The sequence below is a fragment of the Gambusia affinis genome, linkage group LG14 (assembly GCF_019740435.1).
Source record: "Gambusia affinis linkage group LG14, SWU_Gaff_1.0, whole genome shotgun sequence".
In the NCBI taxonomy this organism is placed as follows: domain Eukaryota; kingdom Metazoa; phylum Chordata; class Actinopteri; order Cyprinodontiformes; family Poeciliidae; genus Gambusia; species Gambusia affinis.
Genome location: NC_057881.1, coordinates 14,148,205 through 14,173,514, shown reverse-complemented (window position 1 = coordinate 14,173,514; position 25,310 = coordinate 14,148,205). Strand labels below are relative to the sequence as shown.

The following is a 25,310-nucleotide window of genomic DNA, read 5'->3' as shown; positions in this document are numbered from 1 at the left end:
ATGGTTTAATACACAACAACAAACTACTTTTGAAGGTTTTACAGTGAGTTGCTACTGTACCTTCCAGAGTTTTCTACATATTGTCACAAAATGGGTAAGTGATAACATGTGGATGTTGATAAATATTAATTTTATTGGATTTTCTAACACAAATAACTTCATTATGAGGAAAATTTGTTCATATTTTTATTTATTTTAATTGCTCAACCCAATCTAAATAAAACATTTGACCTACAGCTATTTTTCCACAATTCCAGTTAAGGCACTGAAAGGGTTTTAATACTTTTTCAAGACACTAGAGTCTCAATAGCATATAGTATAATTACCAAAACCAGAAATAGAAGATGTAGATACAGTGCTTTTGGACCAAGCAACAGTTAATTCTGTAGCTGGCCAAAATTTGAGATTTGTCTTCCTTTTCCAGCTTTTACAGAGACATTTTGCCCACTCCGTAGATGTGGTAGAGCAAAGTCACATTTCGTTTGACAGGATCCACAATTAAATAGGCAAACGTCTGCTCCTCCTCCCGTGTTCCAGGAAAACATTGGCCAGACTCATCCTGAAGAACAAACACAATGCAGAAAATGCTTTTGCAGTTTTCTTGAATGGCTCCAGCTGTAGTGACATTGAGTGTAGAGGTTTCTTTTGGTTTTCAAATCCCAATCTTATGTGAACTGCTCACTTACATAGGCACATACTTTGAGTACGGTGGACACCACACTGATCTTCTTTGTTTCTGCGTCCTTTTGCACACTACAAAGTAAATGACATAAAGGAATGGGTCATAAAGAGGTCCTAACAACAGAAATACCTTGAGTAAAAAATAATAAAATAAAATTTGGGTTTTGTAATTTTATGGGTTTAACACAAAGAGTTAAAACAACATTCATGACCCTTTTGAATTGGTGGTTCCTACACAATTGATATTTATAGGTGTGGAAAAATGTAAGAAATTAGATGCATTTCTATTAATTTGGTAACTATTTCTTTATCAAAACGTTCATCCACCCATATGTTTATTATTTTCCAGTCACCAATCTATACATCTGTTTGCAGAATCCCCATCCTTCCATCCATTCATCTGGTCACCTATTGTTCAATTCTTTTTTTCTTTCCTTTCTTCTTCCTTCTTTCTTCACAGTTCAGTTTTTGCAAGCACCAAATTAAGCCTCAAACCTGCCATATAGAGATATTTTAGGTTTTTTGCATTCTTAAAATGAGGCTGAGCAATTCTTGACACTTGGTTTGGAAAAGTATGGAGTTTTGACATTGAAAATGTGTAGGAACTCCAGTGCATTCATAACTAGATTTAATATTTCCGAGCAGATTAATTTGTCCTTTTGGTTACTATGAAATCTGGCAAGTCACAGCAACAGGTGTGGGACAGGCAGCTCTGATTTAATTTAATCTAAAGATTTTCTCTGGGATTTCATGAAAGACTAGCTCACAGGGTTGATATGATACATTATTTTCTGGTTTTAAGGGCATTCACAATTTGCAACTTTGGAATACCTTGAGACCAGAATCCTAGAGAAGAGTTTAATTAATCTTCTTTTTCTTTATAAGTTGAAATCTTGTGCTCCAGCTCACCTTATCAGGTCTTTGTATATTTTCTTTGTGGTGCTCATGTAGGGGTCGATGGTGTCTTCATATTGACAGAGCTCTCCGCCAAGACACAGGTGCTTGAAAAGGCGAAACAAAAACTCCTCCCGCTCCATCCTCCCAACAACATGGTAGTGCTCGGAATCCTCTTCCTGTAACATCTGGAAGAGGCAAAAAAAGCCTTGAACTTAAACTCAGAAATGAAATAGATACAAACAGGCAGAGGGAGTAAAAAGAAAGAGGGGCTCACCTGTCGAAGTTCATCATAGTCAGGGTAGACATCATGAAAGCATTTAACTACATGACCAGAGGGCCTCAGGATGCCGCAAGAGTAGATTGGATCAAACAACTCCATGGAGATCTTAGTACAGGGCACAAGCTCTGTGCTGACAGACACTACTGGCCTCTCTGCAACACACATCACTGCTTTAGCCTTTGTCAAGAACAGATGACATCAATTTCCTGCTGTTATTGATAAAAGGATCTCTAGGGGATGACATACCAAGAGGCATGCAGACTCCAGCCTCCATATTTCTTAGACTGGCAATCACCTGAGGGTCTTTGAAGAAACACTGAAAAACAATGGAAGGGAACATCAAATGCATTCAGTTTAGACCCAAAAAAAAAAAAAAAAATGAAGGGATGTGAACAAAATTGAGAACATCTCATTTTTGAAGATTTGCTTTTTTACAGAAAAAAGGGGGAAAACAGAATTTGAGTCTCAAGAAGTATGGGATTTTTTTTTAAATGAAAATTGTAAAAAATGTAATAAAAATAAACGCTTTCAGATTTTATAGTAAAATACATATATTACAGGAATGCAATATTAGAGCATGTCTTACCAAAGCAAACGTTTCACAGCTGTAAGGATGGAAGTTACTGTCAAAGCTGTAAGCCTGAGCTGAAAGCCTCCCCAGCATGGACCTGAATGAAACCCACAATGAGAAACAACACACCTGGACAAACGGGAGAAAGTTAACTATATTTTTACGTCACCATTTCATCAACAGCGTCAAGGTGTTCTTATCTTCCTGGAAAGAGAAGCTCTTGGCAGGAAGAGGACTGAAAGAGAAAGTCTGCTCAAACCCGCTTTCGTCTCCTGCCATTGTGAGTTTCGCCTAGAAATGTATAAAAACAATATAAACTTTAAAGCGGTTTTAGATAACAGGTAGTAGACTTAATCATAAGCTTACTCGGTGCCAATACGTTTATTTACCGGAAGGATAATTCCAATTCGCGCTTTTTCTCGTTTAACTTTTAAGGACTCGAGTTTGTCTAGAGTAGCGGTTGCCTTGGTAACGGACGGTTGGTGACGTCTTTACGCCCTGTGTGAACTACATCTTAATTTCCCCCTTCAGATAATACTGATGTAATTTATTTTAGGTTAGTGGTAATGTATCTACGACGACGTATTTATCACCTATTGTTTGGTATTTTTATTTGAAACTTTTTCTTTGTTTTCATTTCGACGTATTAAACCTTTTCTTTTTCACCACCAGATGGTGACATTTATCTGCTTCAAAAGGTAAATATTTTTTCTCATGCTTTTCACGCTGTTTCATAGTTTTTCTCTCATGTTAAAGCATCAAGACATGCTATGCTTCAAAGACTTCCTATTCAGGTTATAAATCACATTAGAAAGTAAAAGGTGACCACTGATTTTATTTTTTTCTGCTTACGAAAGATATGTGGGAGAAAGACCAAATAATTATGGGAAGTCCTGTAGATCAAGTTATTGAATCTGAGTTTCAGAAAATGTGAACTGGTTTAAAAACATTTTGTCCAGTACAGTTTACACTAAAAATATTTTTAATGTTCACAAAGGGAGCATTTGAGACACTTCTTGAGTTAATGGAGGGAGTTATGCTTGCTGGTGATCATTATTAAAGTGCATGGAAACACACCTTTTGTGCAGATTGGCTTCACATTGGTTTAATAAATAATGACATTTTGGAATCTGTTGTCTAGTTTTGTCCAATTCTGGTTAGGTTCAAATAGCTTTGTGCAGGTCCTGCCTGGAAAATGTTTTATTTTACATCATGCATAACATCCTCTAGGAAGTTTGTAGAGACCCCTACACATGTTTTGTTTACTCCTGCTTAAATACTTGTGTCATTCCTATCATTCCAGCTTTCCAAGAGGGAGATCTGGAATTGTTATGTTGCACATTCCAGTGAAGGACTTCCTGAGCCTCAATATTCCAGATGAAGGGAGCCAAAAGGTTCTGCTGAGGGGAAACCCTGAAGTTATCATACTGTAAGTGTGTTTTTGTATTAGAATGGATGTTTGTATATGGATGTTATACAGGGAAATCTATACTGTCTTTGCCATGTTAGGGTTGAATCTGTGAATCTGATTAGATAACATGAGTCTGTGACATATCAGTAATAATTCCATGGCAGAATTGCTCAGGCTTTAAATGAAATCTAATTTCTTGGCCTTCAGTCTCAGCATGTGGGCAAAAATTAGCTCAGTTCAACTTTCCCATGTGAACAGAACTATGTAATAAACTGCACAGTGATGTAACTATGATAACATGATGCAACTGTTCAAACCACAACAGTACTCTAATGACACAGCTCTAAAATAGTGATGGTAATTGGAGCAATGCATTGCTGTAATGATAAGAAAAACAAAAGGATTATTAAATGTGACAGCCAAGTGAAGTAACTCGGAATTGAGATTCTGAAGCCAGAATACGACAAGACATAACATAACACATGTCAGGTGCATTTAACAAAAAGATATTTTCATTTTCTGCTGATTGCTTCAAGGAAATTTCTTTTTAGACCCATCACAGATTAAATGGAAACCTGGCAGGTAGTATGGCAGACAAAGGTCTGAAATGTTCAGAGAAATATTGGACCGTGATTGCAAACTATGATCATATCTTCCCATTCTGCCTTTACAGATTTGTTGACAGGTATGGAGTTCTTTCCATCTCTGTTGTAGTCTTTTGCCATTTCATAACAGTTGCATGATGGAGGCATTTCATAAATACTATAGAGACAAGTTTAGACACAGATTTTCATTCACACTGTGATCATTTAGTTAAATTGTTTTGCAAAAGCAGAGAAATATTTACAGAAAACATTTAACTGCTCTATTAATAAAGGCCATTTATGTTTGCCGGCTGTTCATTAATTTTTGAATAATCCGATTAAAATCCTAAAAGTCAAACAAGCTGTTTGCTCTAACAAATGATCCAATGTTAGAATTAATAACTTGTTACCCATTCTTTCTTAGGTACTTTTTAAATTTTATTTTTAAAATGGCATTTGGAAAACATTAAATCTGAAATGTTTGCTGCCCTGATGCATATCCACCAGTGCCAATGCAAGATGACGTCTCTGTGAGGAAGACACAGTTTTTCCACAACAGTGAGATACTAGACTGCTAAAAAGACACAACAACATTCAAGGTCTTTTGGTTTCAGGTGTATCTATATGCAAATATGGTGTCTTCCCAAAGTATTTATACCTTTGTACCCTTGAACCTTTCCACATTTTGACATGTGGTCAATGTGTTGCATTGGGGTTTGTGTTTTTGATCAACACAAAGTGGTGCAGAATTGTGAAGTGGTGGGAGAATGATGCACACTTTTCAAAAAGTTTTATATATAAAAATCAGGAATGTGTTGTGTCAATATGTATTCAGCTTTAATGTGTCACTACTGCCGAGAACAACTGAAGTTATTTAGATCTTCTTTGCAGATATAGAAATAAATATTCTTCTTTATTATGTTCATATTCAGTCAGACTGGATGGAAAGTTTCTGTGAACATCAATTTTCAAGTCCTGTTTTAGATTCTCTATTGGATTTATTCCTGGATTTCAACTGAATCATGCTAACACATAAATATGCTTCGATCTTTACTACTCTAATGTAGCTCTGGCTTGATATTTAAGGTTTTTGTCCTGTTGGAAGGTGAACATCTGCCCCAATCTCAAATCTTATTCAGCCTCCAGCAGTTTTTCTTCCCTGTATTTTTCTCCATCCTTCTTCACATCAAATTTGACCTGCTTCCCTAATCCTACTGAAGAAGATCAGTCCCACAGCATGATATCTCCCTGCACCATGTTTGATTGAGTCAAGTGCAATGAGAAAGTTCACTTTTTGTCCAATTTGAGCTGTTTTAAGTGCTGAACTGTACTCCTAACATTCAAAGTCATAACCTGAACAGAGTTTCAACCATCCACTAATAGACTTTTCAGAAGAATAAAATCAGAAACAGATCATTTTTCCTACAGTTTACACATTTGTGTGTCTAATTTGAAGCTGAATTTCTTTGTCAAGTTGTTTATTCTCATATTCTTGTAGCTTCTTTTAGCTACAGAAATTCTAAAGACATTTAAAACTCTGCTGTTGCATCAGTGCAGCCTAGAGTTGTGCCCAGACTTGAAGAACAATGGAATATTCCTTCTGGTGCATTTTTGATAATGAACAAATCAATATCTGCAACATATTTTTCCGGTGAGATCATGGTGAGAGGGATCTCATTCAAGTCAGTTCTGTTGACATTCAAGCTTATACAAACATGAACACACCCTGAATTTATATTTCTGTGTCCTACATTTACTAACTCTACATTCAGTTGAAAGGAAAAAGTCATATAAATCCACCCATGGCAAGAAATGATAAAAGTTTAATAAAAATATCAAAAGTATAATGCACCATGGAGACCACTAGCAATGTTTGCCTCTCTGCCAACTTCATGTTGCTTAAATTCCAGATGGAAATTTTGCCTCAGAGCATAGGAATCCCTTTTTAGGCAGCATAAATAAAAGAATCATTATCTGCTACTTGTTTTTGGTAACTTTTAACAGTGCTGAAACATACCATTTAGGCTCAGAGCTTCCTTTAGCTCAGTTCTGAGTGTCACTACAGCTGTGAATGTTGCCAAATCCTAAGAAAAGAATGAAAAGATAGGAGTGATATTTATACCTTCTGCAGTTTTCAAACAACTTTTTTGAATGCTTTATCTTAAAACGTGGAGATAATAACATCATTGATTTGTAAGCTATTGTTTTAGCAGTATAATCTTTGCTTTTCAAAAGCTTTATGTGAATGTCTGTTACAAGACAGCTGAATACAGGAAGTGATCGTTCAGACTTTGAAATTGAATCTGAATTTTATGATAAAGACAAATTAAAGTAAAGTCAGGTATTTTGAAACTTTCTGGACCCTGGAAATGGTTTTTCCTCTGTTTCACACAATATACAGCCTGAGGTAGTCCAAACAAGAGAAACGAACAACAGGGCAACCTTGCCGTGTCCTCCAGCTAGAACACTCTTATTTTAAATTTCCCTTTGTTTATTAACTCCCTCTGCAGATGCCTGATAGAGTATCTGCGGTATTTTGGGATTCCCAGAACAGCCTTGCATGGACAAATAAAAAAATTGTTCCCTATGCTGAGAGAAAAAAAAAGAGATACAATAAGAGGAACAGAGTTGGAATGGAGAAAACAGCAAGCATAAAAAGAAGAAATAAGATTTTCAAAGACGCTACGTCTGTGTAATTTAACACAATGAAAATCTAATTTAAAAATTAGCAGCAAGATTAGAAGGGGTGTCATTGGTAATTGTTGCTCTAATCCTGTCTTCTTTGAGTGTTAAAAATCACTTTGTTGTCCCATTTCTGGACAATCTCTGACTTATTTATTCCACAATTTGCTTTATGATTTTTTATTTTTTCAGATTTTGTAATTCATTTTGTAAAATTCAGTCTTGAGTTGTGTTGGATGCATAATACATCTTGAGAAACTTTCCAAATTTAAATAACTGTTTTCTAAACCCTAATGTCAGTGGCTGAAAATGTTATTAGTGACGTGAAGCTGATTCCAGATACCAATCATAGGAAATCACAGAAATGACTCTACAGTCAAACAAACCTCTTGGTATTGATGACACATTTTTAGACAAACTGACAGGAGAGAGAGGATGCAATTGACAGAAGGCAAATACATGAGCACACCACATAATCAGTAAGACAACGTTAATCAAATAAATATTTCACAAAAAGCAGAAAGCATCAAACAAGTTGTATCTGATGATTGCAAGCTCAACTTTCAAACTATGAGTAACTCTACCCCCATGTTCAGTTACAGAACATACGAGGTTGAATTACTGCCATATTATGTAAGTTATTTAAAAGGCTAAATACCCCCTGAAGCCTTCCTAAAGTAATATTTATTCATGAATCCTTCTCGCAGAATGTCTCTGCTACAACATTACAGTTCCCAATTTTAAGAGTGGGCAAAAACGTTTGGAGCGTGGCTCACAAAAATAGCAAACTAAAGAGTCAAGTTGCTCTAGCTTCACAGTCACATACTTTTTGCATCAGGTCAGTATGGAATCATAGCTAGGAAATTTTAGCTTTCTATGAAAAGGTGACATGTCTTCAGGCAACAAAACAAAAAACATTATTTGCATCATTTTGGACAAAATTCTTGTGGCTGAAACTCGATCACCCTAAAATTGAGGGCTGTGTCCTTCAGGCACCGCGCTGAGCCCTTTTCAGGCAGTTTCTGCTTTTGTGACATTTATCTGGTCCGTTTCTGTCCCAGTCCCCATGGTAACCATCCAGACACGGTTGCTTGACATGGAACATGATGCTGGATGTGCTGCAAGAATGTACCCTCACGTCTTTGCCAGCTTGTAGCAGAGCCTGAAAGGAAGTTACTCGCTCCTACGAGACTGAAATCATCAACAGCATATTGCTGCTTGACAGCCTCACACTGATGAAGCTAGTCTGCTTCGGACACTTCCTGCCAGCATATATATGACTGATATAAACCCCTAGATAAACAATCAACCGGTCTCAAAGGATAATTTAGAGAAAATATGTGGGAAGGTTTCAAAGCATGAATGCCTCTTCAGTTTTCCATCCCTCTGTACCTCAGTGCCTCACTTGTCTTGCTGTTGTAGGAGGGAGATGAGATAAACAGACATTAATGACTGAGGAGTGCTGCTGATGCTGCAACCTCTGGGGCCCAGAGCGTGGCCTCTAAACTCTACTCTGCTCCAAACAAAATAAGCTGCTCCTCAGAGCCCATCTCCCTTCATTTTGTTTATCGGCATAGATGATATTCCAGAAGAATCTGTACACGTGTCACTCTGCAGTAACTCATTGAATAATTTCCCAACGCTGTGCTTACAGTGTTGCTCTTGTAATCTTAATTAAACACCTCATTAGATACTCAATTCTTTGCGTCTACATATAAGTGGAAAAAGTTTTTTTTTTTTTTTATCTTTGGGAAAGGAAGTTAAAGCTACTAAAATTAACATTGTTTTACTTATTAACATATAAATGTAAACAATAAATATTTTATCTATCAGGGGAAAAACTTAGAACAACATATGCCCGAATACTTTCGTGGTGATTTTATAGTGGTGAGGTGGACAGATTCTGCTGCAGTAAAGGATCTCCAAATAATAATGCCTCCAGCTCTGTGCCTCACAGGCAGTGATGGCATAGTTACTTTGAAAAAGTAACATTAATCGGACTACTGATTACTCCTTGAAAAAGTAACGTAGTTAGATTACTGACTACTTGATTTGGAAAGTAACTAACTTACATTAAAAGTAACTTTTTAGTTACTTTCAGCAGCTGCTAACAACAACACTCCGCCTCCTGTGAAAATCACATTGAGCTTTGCCAATACATAATTGTAAGCCATTTTATAATGGTAACATCAACAATGTGTCTCCATTGATAAGGTTGAACTGAAGAGGAGATTGTAGAAAAATAAAAAACGTGAATAATTTGTGTGGTCCACTGTTGTCTGGAAAACTCTAAGTAGGATTTTAAAGCCCCCCCCCCCACCCCCCAGCCTCCAGGTTCTGGAAAAACATTAGTAATCTTCTAGATATATATATATATATATATATATATATATATATATATATATATATATATATATATATATATATATATATATATATATATATATATATATATATATATATATATATATATATATATATATATATATATATATATATATATATATATATATATATATATATATATATATATATATATATATATATATATATATATATATATATATATATATATATATATATATATATATATATATATATATATATATATATATATATATATATATATATATATATATATATATATATATATATATATATATATATATATATATATATATATATATATATATATATATATATATATATATATATATATATAAAATGGTGAGGGCGAACCAACCAGACATAGTCGTGGTGGATAAACAACAGAGGAAAGCCGTTGTGGTGGATGTGGCAATACCAAGTGACTGCAACATCAGGAAAAAGGAGCATGAAAAACTAGAGAAATACCAGGGCCTAAGGGAGGAACTGGAGAGGGCCTGGAAGGTGAAGACCACAGTGGTGCCTGTGGTCATCGGGACCCTCGGGGCAGTCACCCCCAAACTGGAACAGTGGCTACAACAGATCCCAGGAACAACATCAGACATCTCAGTCCAGAAATGTGCAGTCCTAGGCACAGCCAAGATACTGCGCAGAACCCTCAAGCTTCCAGGCCTCTGGTAGAGGACCCGAGCTAAGAGGAAGAAGAATCACCACCCGCGGTGGGTGAGAAGGGAATTTTTTTTTTTTTTTTTTATAAATATAATAATATAAATATAAATATATATAAATATAAAATATCTATATATCTATATATAGATCTATAGATAGATAAATCTATATATTATAATTATAAAGATATAGATATACATATCTATAAATATCTATATCTTTATAAATATAATATATGAATTTAGATATTATAAAGTCATATAATTCATTGATTTGCTTTGTATGCAGATATTTAATGGTTTTAAATTAGCAACATGGATGGTTAAAAAGGAATGACCAAATTGTGGAGGGAAGAAGTGCAGTTATTGGAATATCACTAGATTTTGTTGCCTATGTAAACTCTAAACATGTTTAGTTTTACCAGTTGACGTGGGTAAGTGAAAGATCCAGATGGTCAAGGTGGGGAGCTAAAGAGTCTTTTACCTTCCTCTGTTTCTGTTTTATGACTTTTATGTTTTATTACCAACTCGTGGATAAGTAACTTTTTCTATTACCTTTTATTTTTGGCTATTCGTACTCTATTTATTTATTTAAAGGCTTACATTTTACTCCCTAAGAATCTATTGTGAGCCCAAGCTCTATTTAATCTCCTAATGTCCACAGAAAGAATCCCTGTTATAGCAGTTTTGGCTGACATGATGACATGAATGGAAAGTATTTTTTTTTTGCTCACAAATGTTTTGAAGTTTTTAATACTTTTTTTTCAGATTTTTTTTTAAAGTTGTCCATTTTAACTTCAATTCAGTGGACATATCAGAATTAATATCTTCTTCACTTTCATCCAAATCTCAGGCCTCAGAATGCAAAGGAATATAAGGGTCATACAAAGTACAAAAACTGAACCAAATAAATAATTGACAGTGCTTCTGGCTTCTTTGACCATTATTGAATTGAACTGGGTTTTTTTGTGTGTGTTTCTAGACAACAGAGTTTTGAGATCTCACTGGTAGAGCTGGAAGATGCTCAGGGTACTAAGCCTGTCTCAAATTTTCTTTTATTTTTGCATAGTATTCATTCTTTCTCCTTTTGATTTCTCTAACCTTCAACGGTGAGACGCCAAAGAAGAATTTTGTCCAATTGCTCAACTGCAAATTGCAGGTGAACACAAACATGTCTTATAAGTGCTAAAACAGATTGTGTGTGTGGGGTTGGGTAGAATATATTGATCAGGATTTCTACTCCCTTGGGTTAGTCCCTGTGAGAATGTAATGATAGATGATTTGAAGAGGACAGAGTGAATCAAAGACCACCTGAACTCTTCTCTTCTCTTTGAATCAAAGACGTGACAAAACAGAAGAATTGTGCAAATTTATATCAAGAAGTGCTTTTAATGTTAAACTGATGCACCGTTCACTGCCCATTTTCTTAATCCTCTTCCATAAAGTGAAAATGGAGAGTGTTTTATACCAACATACTGATTGCAACAGAATTTACCCAACCAGGAATGCTTTCTTATCTCTCATCTTTTCAACCTTGCAGAATGTGTGTGTGAAGAAATAAAGGGACAAGCCACCGCATGTTACAAAGACCAAGATCTACTTGTGATCTTTGGTTGATTAGAGAGTACAGTAATCGTTTAGGCGCTGACTTTGCTGTGTAATCCTTTGTGTAGTTACCATGCAGTTATTCTGAAGTGATCAAACATTATCAATGATCTTTTTGAACTTTGTTAGCCACCATAAAAGATAGTTCAAAATCTTTGAAGCGTGACTTTCTCCTCTGTGGCTAACGAATAAAAATGATTTTAAAAATCCCGCACTTATAGCGGAGATTATGGTTTTGATAAATTGTATTTAATAAATCGCACATTTGGGTGCACACTCACCCACCACTTTATAAAATAATACCATTCAGTGGCTTGTTAAAACAAATAATAATTTAGTCATGCTAGCAACACAATGCATTTAGTCATCTAAAGATGGTGAAGAAAACTTAGCAAAGGAATAGGTAAGAAAAGGTATTCAGGGACTTTGAATGTGGGTGAGAGTTGAGTCTGGATGTAGATAGAAACTTGAACAAGCAGCAGATCACACTGAAAGCCACCTTTTTAAAAATGGATTGGGAAACTGAAGCTACAATTCTCACTGAGTCACCAAAGTTTAACAAAGAAAGATTGAAAAAAGGTTACCTTTATCTTGTGAGTTTTGGTTTTGGCTGCAGCATTGATAGGACCAGAACTTGGTGTAGATAATGGGAAAGGATCCATGTGGCCTGAATGGACCATTTAGGTGGCTAATGATAGCGTAACGGTGTGTTTGATATTGCTAGCTGTTCTAATTGACTGTGTCCATCTTTTCAAGACCACAGTGTACTCATCTTCTGATGACCACTTCCAGCAGAATAGTACATTATGAAAAAAGCCTGAATAATCTGAACCCGGTTCATTGTACTTAAAAATAAGTTCACTATCTGGAGTAGCCAGATTCAATTCAGTAAAGCACCTTTGTGATGTGGTGAAACACTTGAATGTGTAGTCAATCTCCATGATGCTAACATGTGGACTAAAATCTTGGAGAAACATTTCTGACACCTTCTTGAATCTATGCCATAAAGAATTATAGTATTTCTGAAAGTGTCAGGGGTCCAGCTTGCAGTAACTGCACCTTTATCATGGATGAATACAGTAGTATAGCATCAAAAATCCCCAGGATTTGGATGGTCTTTGCAGGGTTTCATGGATTGCAACTGTGACTCATTTTCTTTGAGAAAAGATTGAAAGTCCCTGAGGAACTAAGTAAGCAATAAACATCAGTGGGGAGTGGGCGAGGATTTGTTTTTGTTGTGCCAGAGTGCTGGCACATAAAACCAATGTCCTGTGACTTTCAGGAGTCCTGTGACTTTCTTAATGTTACCAAATAAAGTAATACTAACTCTCATACCTCTTGTTTTGGAGGCTGAAAAAACATTTCAAAACGTTATTGCACTCAATGTATGGTGACCATATTTTCATTTGGGAAAACCAGGGCACCTTTGAGTGGGTGGGGGGGAGACACCACAACACGCTGGAGCGGGGGGGGGGGGGACACCACGACACGTTGGAGTGGGGGGGCACGACACCTTGGATTAAGAGCAGGGCTGCCCGCACTGACGCGGCTCAGGGATTACGTCACACGCAGCGCCGTGCGCAGTGCCCTAGTGCCCGTAAATTTAATAGTCCAATGAAAGTAATTTAAAAAACAGGACATTTCCTCACTTTCTAAAAAAAACCCGGGACAGGACGTGAAATACGGACGTGTCCCGGGAAATACGGATGTTTGGTCACCCTAACTCAATGTGCTTGTGGGTTATTGGCAAGGCTACCTTGTTAGAATATATACACTTCTTTTAAAGGCAAGTAGTGGCCCCATCTGACCATCTTTGTATGTCTGAAAGGTTGTAATTTTACTGTTACTAAGATCTTAGTACTTAGTGACAGTAAAGTTCAAATAAGGAAATTCAGAAATTCGTGGGAATTTTGCTGAATATCTTAAAAAGCAAAAGCACATTCTAGTTTAAAAATTTTGCAACAATGTAAATTTGAGTGTAAGCTTTTTATTTTATATTCATACGAAGAAAGAATGACTCAGAATTTAGACAACTTGAATGATTGCTGACAGTCATATAAAATTAGCTTACTATGAGTAAATATCTTCTGTATTATGCATTTCAGTGAGTGTTATTTGGACATACCTATGATTAAAGTTCCACTGATCACATAAGAGCTTCCTTGCATGTGCTGAGCTGATGAATCTGATTAGGAAGAACGTCTCTTTGATTCTGATTCACAGGTCAGGTCTTCCTATGTCTGAGTGATTCAGAGTCTGTAATTTCTTGGTCAGCAATAACCAGTCTGTGAGTCAGTGCTTTCACAATCAATATGAGGAGAGACAGAGACAGACATGCAAGGATAGTAAAATGAAAAACACCACTCAGACATATCCTTAGGTTTTATTTTAATGTTATTGATAGCTATGATCAGACCCAGCTATAATTGCCTTTTTTTCTACTCTAATCTTTGCATTATTTATTTATTTTTTTAATTTCTTCAAGTAAACCTCAAATTCTTACAGTTACAGATTATTAAATAAACTGAAGTCAGGTTTATGGACGAATATATTCAGCACATTTTCCTGGAAAGTCTCAACTATCATGGACCATTGGTTTTATTTTCTCAAATGAGACACCCATGTCTCTGACTACTCCCAACGAAGCCATTCATGAGCAGACTGGTCCATTAGCAAAGGTTCTTGCTTTGGATATATTAAAAAGTCATTTTTCTCATTTTGTAAGAAAAAAACTACTTGAGTATTGTAAACAGTATGCAGTGTCAGTGGTAAATCCGAGATTTCTTACTTGTTGCTTGTCCACCTGTCAAGAATTCTTGATTCATCAGGAATGTAATGGTTGTTTCTGCCACATTCTTTGCTTTGACATAGTTTCCACAATGTTTTTGTGAAATAAATTGACGCTGGAGCAGCAACAACTGCTGGATTTCTTCCCACAACCCCACCCCAAAAATGCATGTTAGGTGACTTTGAGATTCAAAACTGGAAATGCTGTTTGGCCTTTTGATGAACTGGTTTTCTTTCATAGTTGTTTCTGTTTTCTTAATCTCTAGAAATAACTCACAGTTTTAATGGCCCACATGTATCTTTTCACTTGGACCGTTTTAAAAAGTGGTTAAATAAAATGTGGGGCAGCATTATGATTTAAAATGAGAAACAGTGGTGGATACGGCCTTTCCAGTTTTCCATATTACTCACATTTAGTTTCTTTAACTTACTTTCTTTGAGTCATGTACTCTCCATTTCTTTCCAGAGCAAAACCATCAGTGTCAAAGCTCCAGCTGCAGAGAAGAACAAACAGTGCAATGATTTTCCCCCAAATATCTGAACTTCACATCAGAACCAACATGTGGGTGTTTTTCTTAGTAACAACATTGAAAACATTCACATTGCTGATGTTCTCTGCTCTGGATCAGCATTCACACCCATCCTTGTTTACTATCAGCCGCACACGTCCTGGAACAGGAAATCCACCAGGGGCGTCAAGATGGACATGTATCTGCTCTGAGGGGTGCAGACCCCCACTCTGACGCAGTGCAGCTGGAGCCCATGTTTTTGTAGCACCATGGGACGATTGTGATGCAACAGTCCAGAAAAAGAGAGCAATTGTTCCTCAAGATGACTGTGTGTGTGTTTGTGTGTGTGACCGGCCCACGCCATTCGGTTGTCAGTTCCAGATTCTGCTCATATTTATTTCCACGAAATGCTCCAAATTAACCAAATATATGCCACACACACACACACGCACACGCACGCGCGCACACGCGCACACACACACACACACGCACACCAGCACACTGACCTCAAACAGTGCACACTTTTGTGTGAGTGTGCATGGTTGTACAATTTATTTCTCCTTGGAGTGTCCCTGCAGTATTCTTTCTAAGTTTGGCTCTATTGTTGCCTTCATGCTCAATGGTTCAGTCTATTCTTCATGAATTACCTCACTAACAGAAGCACTGCTGATCTGATAGCAGACCACTCTGCTCTGGGTAATTTAGAGGTCGGGTCTGAGTCACTGTAGTGTGGACCCTGCCTACGCATTGACTGTACATCCATATGTGTGTCTTGTGACAGAACACCTACAGATGTTGTGAAACATCCTTCTCAAAACCATTTAAAATGATTCATATTTCTTGTTTTCACTGATCTATACATGAGTCACCTACTTCCTCATTTGCTGACAGCCTTCTCTGATTCAGGGGTCATCTATGTGTTCCTGAGGGTCTTCAGACTTTAACAAACATGCCTTTTCTTTCTTGTGCTTTTACGGTTAAAGGAGCATCATCACCATTCTTCTCTAGAAGTGACTTGCCTAATGCCAGCAGCTATGCGTAGTTCTTTATGTGTTAATCCCACCAAATGACGTACAGTTGTGGTTTTATAATGATGGAGAGTCTGGTGACATTTGAACACTGTAAAGATAGCTCGGGGGCCTCTAGTTTCAGGAGGAACAAGGCGTGTAACACTTGTTAAATACATAATTATAGGCTTGTTTGAAAAGAAACCCGGTTACCCAGAACTCCTCCATCCAGTAATAGTCTGAGAGCATTTCACATTTAAGCTCGTTTTAAGTCATACTTATAGATGAGGGTAAGCAAATTGTCAAAAAACATTTATAAAATAAAACATTTTCCCTGGAAAGTGTTGCATAAGATAATTGCAAAATGGAACAGTACCTCAAACAATGCATTTTATTAGTAGTCACCTATTTTCTATTTTGAATTAAATTGATGAAATTGATATTTGCAAGTAGGTAAAAACTTATTTGTCATATCTAGTATATAAATTTACACAAAAATCATTTGAGTGTATTTGCACACACCTTTTCTGTTCTGTCCACAAATTTTGGGGCAATTGGGACTGAAATCAGGACTTGTTAGCGGTTTGCTTTGTTGTAGTAACTTGGTGGTTAGCTGAAGGCTCCCGTTTGGAAAACCAAAGTTTAACTCATGGCTAAAGTCTTGAGATGTTGCTTCAATGTTTCCAAGTCACGTTCTTTCTGCATGGTGTCATCTGTTTTGTGAAACGCGCCAGTCTCTTCAGCAACAACACTTGATGATGTCACACCTGTACTTCAGCTTCCTCCTTCTTCTTTCAAAGGTTACCATGATCACTCTAGACAAACACCTCAATTTTGGTTTCATCAGACCACAAGACGTGTCTCCAAAAGTTGAGGTGTCCATCTCAACGTTGATTTGCAAACTGCAAAGCTTTTCATGATGACTTCTCCCTCTGTGGTTGTTCTCACAACCAATGTCAGCGTACGACCCATTTTACTGTGGATAATGATCTCGCTACAGAAAAATACTTCACAGTAATTTAATTTTTGTTCTGGGATTGGTACATCCTGTTTGAATCAAACCATCCGTGTGACAAAGAGACCATCTCCTTTCTCAACAGTATGTCTGGACAATTCCTTTGGATTAAAACTTGCAGGACTTGCAGACATTTAGATTGCTCTCAAGGATAGACCAGATTGTGGAGGTCCACAGCTCTCTTCCTGATATCTGATTTTTCCCGTTTTTTCCCCATCATGTTGCATATTCTAGGTGTGCCTTAAGCTATAAATACGCACTGACTTGACTCACATTGTAAGCTGTATTGTCTCAGCTTTCACAAATTGTTTAAATGCATATCACGCTTAAGCTTCAAAATTTAAAGAAAGTATAAATAAAGCTAAAATTAAAGCCGAAATATCCTCTGATTATTCTGGCATTTAACTTGTTAAAACAATATCAGTGATGTTAACTGATAAAGAGAAACGTTGACTCTGAGTGAATGTAAGACATTGATTATAAACAAAGATTTATTCTTTTTGTATAAGTACAGTTGTGTTCGAAATAATAGCAGTGCCTTTAGAAAAATGAGTAAATGTCAAAATTCTTCAAAGAAATTGTACTTTAATGAACACAGATACATTGGGGACACAGTACATTCTATTCCAAAGCAAAACAATTGCGCAAAGTCATCAAAACTTAAATAATAATAATAATATTTCAAATAAAGTAAGAAATGGCATGTTCAAAAGAATAGCAGTGTTGCCATCTTTCCTTGGAAACTCAAAAATGTACTGTACAAACAAAGAAATTCTTGATAAGTGAACCTAGCTGAGTATCCTAAACTAATATTTTGTTGCAAAACCACGGTTTCCGATGACTGCTTCACATCTGTGGTGCATGGAGTCAACCAACTTCTGGCATCGTTCCACAGGTATTGCAGCCCAGGATAATTGCACTGTATTCCACAATTCCTCAGCGTTTCTTGGTTTTGCCTCATGCACTGCACTTTTTATGTCAGCCCACAAGTTTTCAATGGGATTAAGGTCCGGGATTGTGCTGGCCACTCCATCAGTTGAATCTTGTTCATCTGGAACCATGCTTTTGCTCGCTTGCTGGTGTGTTTGGGGTCATTATCCTGTTGAAAGGTCCACCTCAAAGGCATTTCCTCCTCAGCATATGGCAGCATGACCTCTTCCAGGATCCTGATGTACTGGAACTGATCCATGATCCCTTGTATGCGGTGAATCGGACCAACACCATAGTATGAAAAACATCCCCATATCATGATGCTTGCACCACCATGCTTAATGGTCTTCAGTGAGTACTGTGGCTTGAATTCTGTGTTTGCAGGGCGTCTGACATACTGCCTGTGACCCTTAGACCCAAAAGAACAATCTTGCTTTCATCTGTCCACAAGATATTATGCCATTTCTTTTCAGGCCAGTCAATGTGCTCTTTGGCAAATTGTAAACGCTTCTGCACATGTCTTTTTCTCAGCAGTGGGACTTTGCGGGGGCTTCTTGCTGGAAGGTTAACCTCAGTAAGACGTCTTCTGATTGTCACAGTACTCACTGTCAACTGAAGGGCTTGCTTGATCCTCTTGGATCCCATCATTGGCTGAGTCTTCGCCAGTTTGGCTATTCTTCTGTCCATTCGAGGGGTTGTCTTTCTTTTTCTTCCTCGTTTTTCAGTTTTTTGCTCCCATTTCAGGGCATTTGAGATCATTTTAGCTGAACAGCCAATGATTTTCTGCAACTAATTGTATGTTTTCCCTTCTTTAATCAATTTTTTTATTAGTAAACGCTCTTCTTCAGAACAGTGTCTTGAACGACCCATTTTCATTGTTTTTTCAGGAGAAATGCACAGCCAGCATGCCAGTTGTCTTGATCCTTAAATACGGATCACCTGTTAACACCCTTTTTTCCCAGAATACCCTCCCTAATTGATGCCCTCTCTAATTGAACTCACCACTGCTATTTTTTTGAACACACCCTTTTCAGTTAATCATTCAATTTCACAGAATCCACAGTATGCATGGCTGTCCTGTTGGGTTTGTTGGTTTTCTATACCTTTATTTTACCCCCCAGAAACTTATCTGGGGTATAGAGTTTGAAATGTTAATAAAACCAGTGATTTTCTTGCTGCTGTTGAGGCACTGCTATTATTTCGAACACAACTGTATTTTTATGAATATATGTTATCAGCTGTAGGTCTCTTTGTGTGGTCACTCATTTTGTTTCTCCTGTCTCTCCCATCCTCCAACCCTACCCTGTCTGACACCCTGCCGGGCCTCCATTATCAATTCAGCTTTTAGTTTATTGATCGAGCAGGGAGGGGGCGTTTAACGCACAGCTGCGTCTTCCTTCAGCACCATGTCACTCCTCTGAATCAATCAATAATGCCCAGAAAACAGTGGATGCATAAATTGGTTTGCTTCATGTATTTTGAGAACCTGTTTTTTTTTTTTTTTTTTTGTGATTAACATGTCAGCATGACAACAACTTAACTGTTGCAGAGCAACAAAGAAATAAAAATCAAGTTCCTTGCCTTTGCTTGTAAATTTTTTATTGCTCTGTTATGATTGTGACTCACTGAAAATAAAAAAACAAACAATATCTGCATACATTTATTTTGAAACAGAATTGATTAAGAAATGCAACATAATAAGATTCATTCTATCAAACCTATAATTTTAAAAATATTTAACTTATTAAGCCCCACCTGGAATAATTGTATTTACCTTGGAGTGAATGAGGTGGAATAAAACAGAAGCTGATGACATAAACAGATTCAGGATAATGGATCACACGGAAGAAAAACAATCTTAATATTTAGAACAGGGGTGCCCAAGGTCGGTCCTCGAAGGCCGACATCCTGCATGTTTTAGTTCTCTCCCTGGTGGTGGTAGTAACAACATTTTCAGCATGTCAGTGTTCTTCTCAGGCCTCTAAGGATCCATCATTGGATCCAGGTGTGTTAAATCAGGGAGAGAACTAAATCATGCAGGATGCCGGCCCTTGAGGACGGACTTTGGGCACCCCTGATTTAGAGCATTTTGCCTTAATTTCTGCCAAAACCTAATGTCCAGGGCGTTGTTTGTAAGTTTCTAGAAGCTGGAAAGTCTTCTGCAATCTGTCCACTCATTTCCAGTGGGTTGGGCTTATGCAACCTGTGTCCAGGAGGAGGAGCAGGAGTCAGCAGCTACTCTCTACTGTGAACACCTCAGATAGAGTTTAACTCTGCACAGTAAATGTAGGGCAAATTCACGGCTGTAAGTGAAAGGGACAGCTTATTGCGTAACAGGAGCCTGAATCAAGAGTGTATTTCACCATGGAGGGTTCTGGATGATAAGGAGAGGAAGGCTGCTCACAGATAATCAAACTGAGGAAGCTACTAGAAGAAAAAAAAGTCTGTATGAGTGGAAGAGAGTTTGCAGGAGGCAGTGAAGCAGGGAACGGCCTGGAGTGAATGGGGGAGTGGTTAGTGGTGCTTTCTGCATGTATATATGGCAGAGTCTGACAGAGCAGATCCTGTTAGAGCGTGAGCCTTACAGAAAGGAGGACCGACCTTTCAGACTCGCTACCTGTGAATGACTTCCTGAACAACATCAACCAAACTGCAGGTTTCTGCTGGATTATAAACTCAAGATTTCTGTTTCACTAACAGGTAACAACTGATTTTGCTTCTGTGGAGCGGATTTGTTTCCTATGACGGATTCCAGGCAGGTGCAGCTTTACAGTTTTCAGACTTACATTGTTCTCAACTTACCTCAACATATTTCTGAAACATCTGCTGAACTTTGTTCTCTTTTGGTGTAATTTATGAGTGCATATTAGTCAAGGTGTTGCTGTTTGAATTTATTTACTTACTGGGTGTTTGTTTTATGAGCCAGTTTTATGGGTGTTTGTCTGGTCTTTTGTGCCACTCAGAGAGCTGTAATCCATTCACTCACCTGTTTTATTCAACACTGTTTTATTCAACACTTAAGATTGTAAGACCATCAATTACCCATGTTGGTGTTTCACAGACAGGACTGTGAGAGGGAAATAGTTCAGGAAGACCTTTTACAGACATACAGAGAATTAACTGGTGGGTGGTGCCATGATATCTTCAAAGAAAGTGAAACAGTGACATGAATAGGGAGAGAATATTAAAAAGTCTGCTTCTACCAAAATACTGTGTTGTACTAATTTTAGTAGAGGCTTAAGATACCGGTAATGCTTTGCCATTAATTATTCTGTAAAATTAATGTCCAAGGTTTCAAAATATTGAATTTAAAGATAAAATGTTCTTTAAAAAAACTTTGACTTTGAGTCTCTTTCTACCACTGGAGTTGGTTTTTATTTGATCAATTGCTACTGAGATGAAATGGATGCCTGCCATGTCACCTCTGAACTCTAATCCTTCTGTGCAGTGACAAGCTGTGAATCTGAGCTTCTCAGCTTCTGCTGTGTAAAACGTGCATGTTCATGTATTTATGTGAATGTCTGTCTGCTGATGGTCCATCTGCCCCGTAGCTGCAGTAGCTTAGCTACAGCAGCTGTCCTGAGCTCTGGTCGACCATATGGCAGCTTTTGTTAAGCAAGCAGGAGTAAAATTAAGCTCCAGCATTAGTTTACTAAGCTAGTTAAACAAATTGTTAGAATTTCACCAACAAAATGGTTATAACTGCTTACGTGTATTGAGCTGTATAAATTATTTAAATCCCAACCAACTTTTAAGTTAACAGAAATGTCATTATTACTAACGTTTAGGAAGATTTTACTGAAATTACTTACTTTATCTACTCAAATAAACTAGCTTCTAATTATTTTGCTTGACACAGCAGAAAAATATTCCTCAGTAAATAAATAATTGATTATCTCTTAATCGTGGCACCTTTTAGTGAGTGAATGCAGGCAATGGGTGAACATTGGGTTCTCAACGTTAATGTGTCTAGACTATCAATACTCAAACTTTCTCCAGTTTCCTAATACCATTATACTATTTTCTACTTAGTAACTGAAAAAGTGCAGAAAAATATTTCTGCCTTAATGGTACTCTTCATCGTCACAGAAGATTACAAATGAGACTTTTGTCTTCCTAGAATGCTTGGATTTGAAACCAGTCTAATGTTGATCAACATGACTTTTGCAACTTAATTTCTTGATTGAAAACTAAACAATTTAATTAGTTAATACTTAGTAACTTCCAAAATGAATTTACCATTTTGAGAGGAGAAATATTTTGGAATATGTTGCTGCACATCACAATATCTTATCAGAGTTACCATGAGTTACTTGCTCACCATTAAAACTTTGACATGAAGGCCAGAGCAGCTCTGTGGACACCTGGGTGGGTGTTTTATTGCACTGCTTTGAATCTGCTTCAACTAAACTCTTCTCTTAAAGAGCTGACCTCCTGCCCATCCGTGCTCCCATTTGCTTTTACGTTTTTGTGCGTGGGTATTGGACACCTAAAAAACGCATTCAGGCAGAGTACAGCCTTTCTCCTATTATGTGCGTAATGTTCATTGTGAGTCGATTCCTGATTTGACAATCAAAGATGCTATTTATGTAAGCAGCCGGCAATTCTTCCGGTACGTCTGCATGGACCCACCCTGTCAGAAACCTGAAACCAGCGCTCTCCATGGCACATCCAATACAAAGGAATGCATGGATCAAAGTTTGCAGTCAAGAAAAACTAGAGCAACATGTAAACATGTACAAAAACAGGTTATTGCTATAGAAGGAAGTATTTTTATGACAAGACAGAGTCGCATAAAAAAAACCAAGACAACAAGCTCTGACATGTTACTTCTAATAACCGTGCTGCTTGTCAGGCTGTTTTAAATCATTCAGTGTCCCAAAAGTCCAGGAATAATTTTGGGGTTGTTTTCATTTGTTTCTTTGCTGAAGCATTTTAAAATTTGGTTGCAGTTTGTCTTGGCTGTTTTTAAAGGAAAGTCATGAAAAAATGGTCAGTCTGTAGGAATCCCTTGAGATTGCGTTTGGACCATGAGCTGCTGATGTTCCCCAAACTTCTGGGTAGTGTGTGTCTGTTCTGCCACGCTCATGGCTCAGTGGATGTGTGTGGGTGTGAATCATAGAGCAGAATGTGCATGCGGTCTTGGCAACTGTCCTAAATGAATGATTCATTACTCTCTAACCTCCACACTTTGGAAGATTAAAATCAAAAATAATTTGTTTTAATGACACATAAAACCATGCTTGTGTGGAATAAAATCAAAAATAATTTGTTTTAATGACACATAAAACCATGCTTGTGTGGAATAAAATCACCTTTATATGTTCATTTTTAAGGCCGCTTCACTTCTTCTTCTTTGGTTACAGATTGATGATGGGTCCTATTGTTTTGACTGCGTTGGCGCTGCTCCTGGTTGCGCAGGAAGGTACCGCAGACAGAATCCAAAACAGAAGAACCAAAAGGGAGCTGGCCAGTCCTCTGCATGCTGGTGGCATCAGGGACCCATACGGCTCCTACTGCCACAGGCGAGGAGGCTGTTGCCCCGGCAGAGACGACCTGTGCACCGTGCCCTACCTGGATACCATCTGCTACTGTGATTTGTTCTGCAACCGAACCATCTCCGACTGCTGCCCGGACTTCTGGAACCGCTGTCTGGGTGTCCCGCCACCTTTCATTGGTACATAAGGGTGACATGTGTTTGTGCGTGACAGGGTCTGTGATCAGAGCTGTTGAGACTCAGTCACAGCGGCATACGACATTCTGCTGACACCTACAAATGAATTACAGTGACACATTGTTTTACCCTTCTACAAAGTTTCAGCTACAGCTGCAACATCTATGAGCCAGCTTTGTTTCAGATCAGAGAATGAACTGAAAACCTTGGAAATTAACACAACTCCTTTAACACTATTGGTCGCTGAAAAATCCTCTGTAAAAAATATTCATTCCAGTTAAACATTTTCACATTTTTCATCTTATGACAACAAACTTGAGTGTATTTTATTGGTATTTTATGTGATTGGATTGGGCTATTTGATGAATTTATCAAACATCAAAGCTTGTTTTTGAGAGTGATGTTTTTTCCTCTTTTTTTTTTTATTACTCATATTAGTTAACTTTCAGTGCTCTAAAATAAAGACAGAATTAATTTAAATTAGCAGTCCCACTAAGCCTCAAAGGTATTTCACAAGTGAAGCACATTTACTTTGTTGGGTCTTAGCAAAGTGTGCAGATGGTACATGTTATTACCACCTGTGCGAAATTATCAGTATACAGAAATATTTCCATGCCAAACTAGGAGTTGTATAAAGTACACTGACAGGAAATATGATTAGCATTCTGCTCTCCTTGGTCATTTCAGTGCAAACACTTCAGCAAGCAAACATTAACTGATGCTCCTCTCCTCCAACCATAATAACGAACACGTGGCTGCAGTTGGACCGCAGCGGCTACAGCACCGCGCTCTCAGTGCAGAGGTGGAGAAGGTGCCGTTGAGAGCAAAGACCTTCAGTGACGGAGATCAGGGCAGGAAACAGTGGGCTTCTTATTAAGTAGGAATGAGGAGGAGGGGTGTACGACTGAACCGGAGGAGATCAGGAGAAAGAATGTGGGCTATGTGGAGGGTAGGAGAGACAGACAACGAGGGTTAGAGGGGCTTAGGCAGGTGTGTGTTCTCTAGTCAGCAGGGTAGACGTCTTTTTGAGGTGTGAAGCCAAATCATACTTTGTTAAACATCCTATTAGGAATAAATGCATTCCTTCCAAAAGTGAGAAATGGGAGAGATTTAATCTGTAACTTGCTGCAGCAAGTGAGTTATGACAGACCAAGTAAGACAGCTGTAAGTTTGGAGGATTGGTGTCGAAGGTCTCGGCCATAAATCCCAATCAGCTCAGGGACCTGTAGTAAATTTTGTGCCAAGTCATTTTTTAAATTCCACATGGCGCTGACACCCTGAACAACTGTAAATCAGGGGGTAGATAAACTGAGTCACTGAGTCTGTCACTGACTCACTGTAGTTTTCTCAGAAGCAGGGTCCAAACTTCAAGAGGAGGAGGGTCAAAGTGATTTAAAAAGAAGCTGAAGCTGATTCGTGGTTTCTTAGTCAGAAATGGTTTCCCTTGCTGAAGGATTTATGTCACAAGAAGTGTTTTCCTTCCCTCCATTCTGGTGGAGGTGGAGAAGCGGAGTATAAAATAGTTAAACCATGAAAGCCCAGGAAGCCATGGGAATGAAGGAAAGGAGCTAACTCCACATTCCTACACTGGATTACTGATGCTCAGAGCTACTTGGACCTCACA

General features: G+C 37.7%; 2 protein-coding genes across 3 annotated transcripts in view; one reads left to right on the top strand and one right to left on the bottom strand.

Moving 5' to 3' along the window:
• Positions 1 to 109: 109 nt before the first annotated feature.
• cfap300 (cilia and flagella associated protein 300) lies at positions 110 to 2,916 on the bottom strand. 2 transcript variants are annotated; one of them, XM_044138547.1, is made up of 8 exons: positions 2,819 to 2,916; positions 2,599 to 2,720; positions 2,445 to 2,526; positions 2,105 to 2,174; positions 1,853 to 2,010; positions 1,591 to 1,763; positions 687 to 753; positions 110 to 559 (listed from the first exon to the last, which is right to left on the bottom strand). In XM_044138547.1, exons 2-8 carry the CDS (start codon positions 2,706 to 2,708, stop codon positions 428 to 430), a joined length of 792 nt encoding a protein of 263 aa, XP_043994482.1. In that variant the 5' UTR covers positions 2,709 to 2,720; positions 2,819 to 2,916; the 3' UTR covers positions 110 to 427. The 2 variants fall into 2 exon arrangements, with proteins under 2 accessions (XP_043994482.1, XP_043994483.1); XM_044138548.1 differs by lacking the exon at positions 2,819 to 2,916 and adding an exon at positions 2,796 to 2,814.
• Positions 2,583 to 25,310, top strand: part of tinagl1 (tubulointerstitial nephritis antigen-like 1) — a 38,427-nt gene continuing 15,699 nt past the window's right edge. Inside the window, exons 1-4 of the mRNA XM_044138546.1 lie at positions 2,583 to 2,709; positions 3,102 to 3,127; positions 3,733 to 3,858; positions 23,379 to 23,689. Coding sequence (XP_043994481.1) covers positions 3,102 to 3,127; positions 3,733 to 3,858; positions 23,379 to 23,689 — 463 coding nt within the window. The 5' untranslated portion in view covers positions 2,583 to 2,709. The remainder of the gene's footprint in view (positions 2,710 to 3,101; positions 3,128 to 3,732; positions 3,859 to 23,378; positions 23,690 to 25,310) is intronic.

Bases quoted from the DNA above. Each gene is read 5' to 3' on its own strand.
- cfap300 (XM_044138547.1), bottom strand. From the start codon at position 2,708: ATGGCAGGAGACGAAAGCGGGTTTGAGCAGACTTTCTCTTTCAGTCCT. The intron at 1,764-1,852 runs GTGAGCCCCTCT...TGCCTCTTCCAG, and splicing joins ACTATGATGAACTTCGACAG to ATGTTACAGGAAGAGGATTC. The intron at 754-1,590 runs GTGAGCTGGAGC...TTTACTTTGTAG, and splicing joins ATATACAAAGACCTGATAAG to TGTGCAAAAGGACGCAGAAA.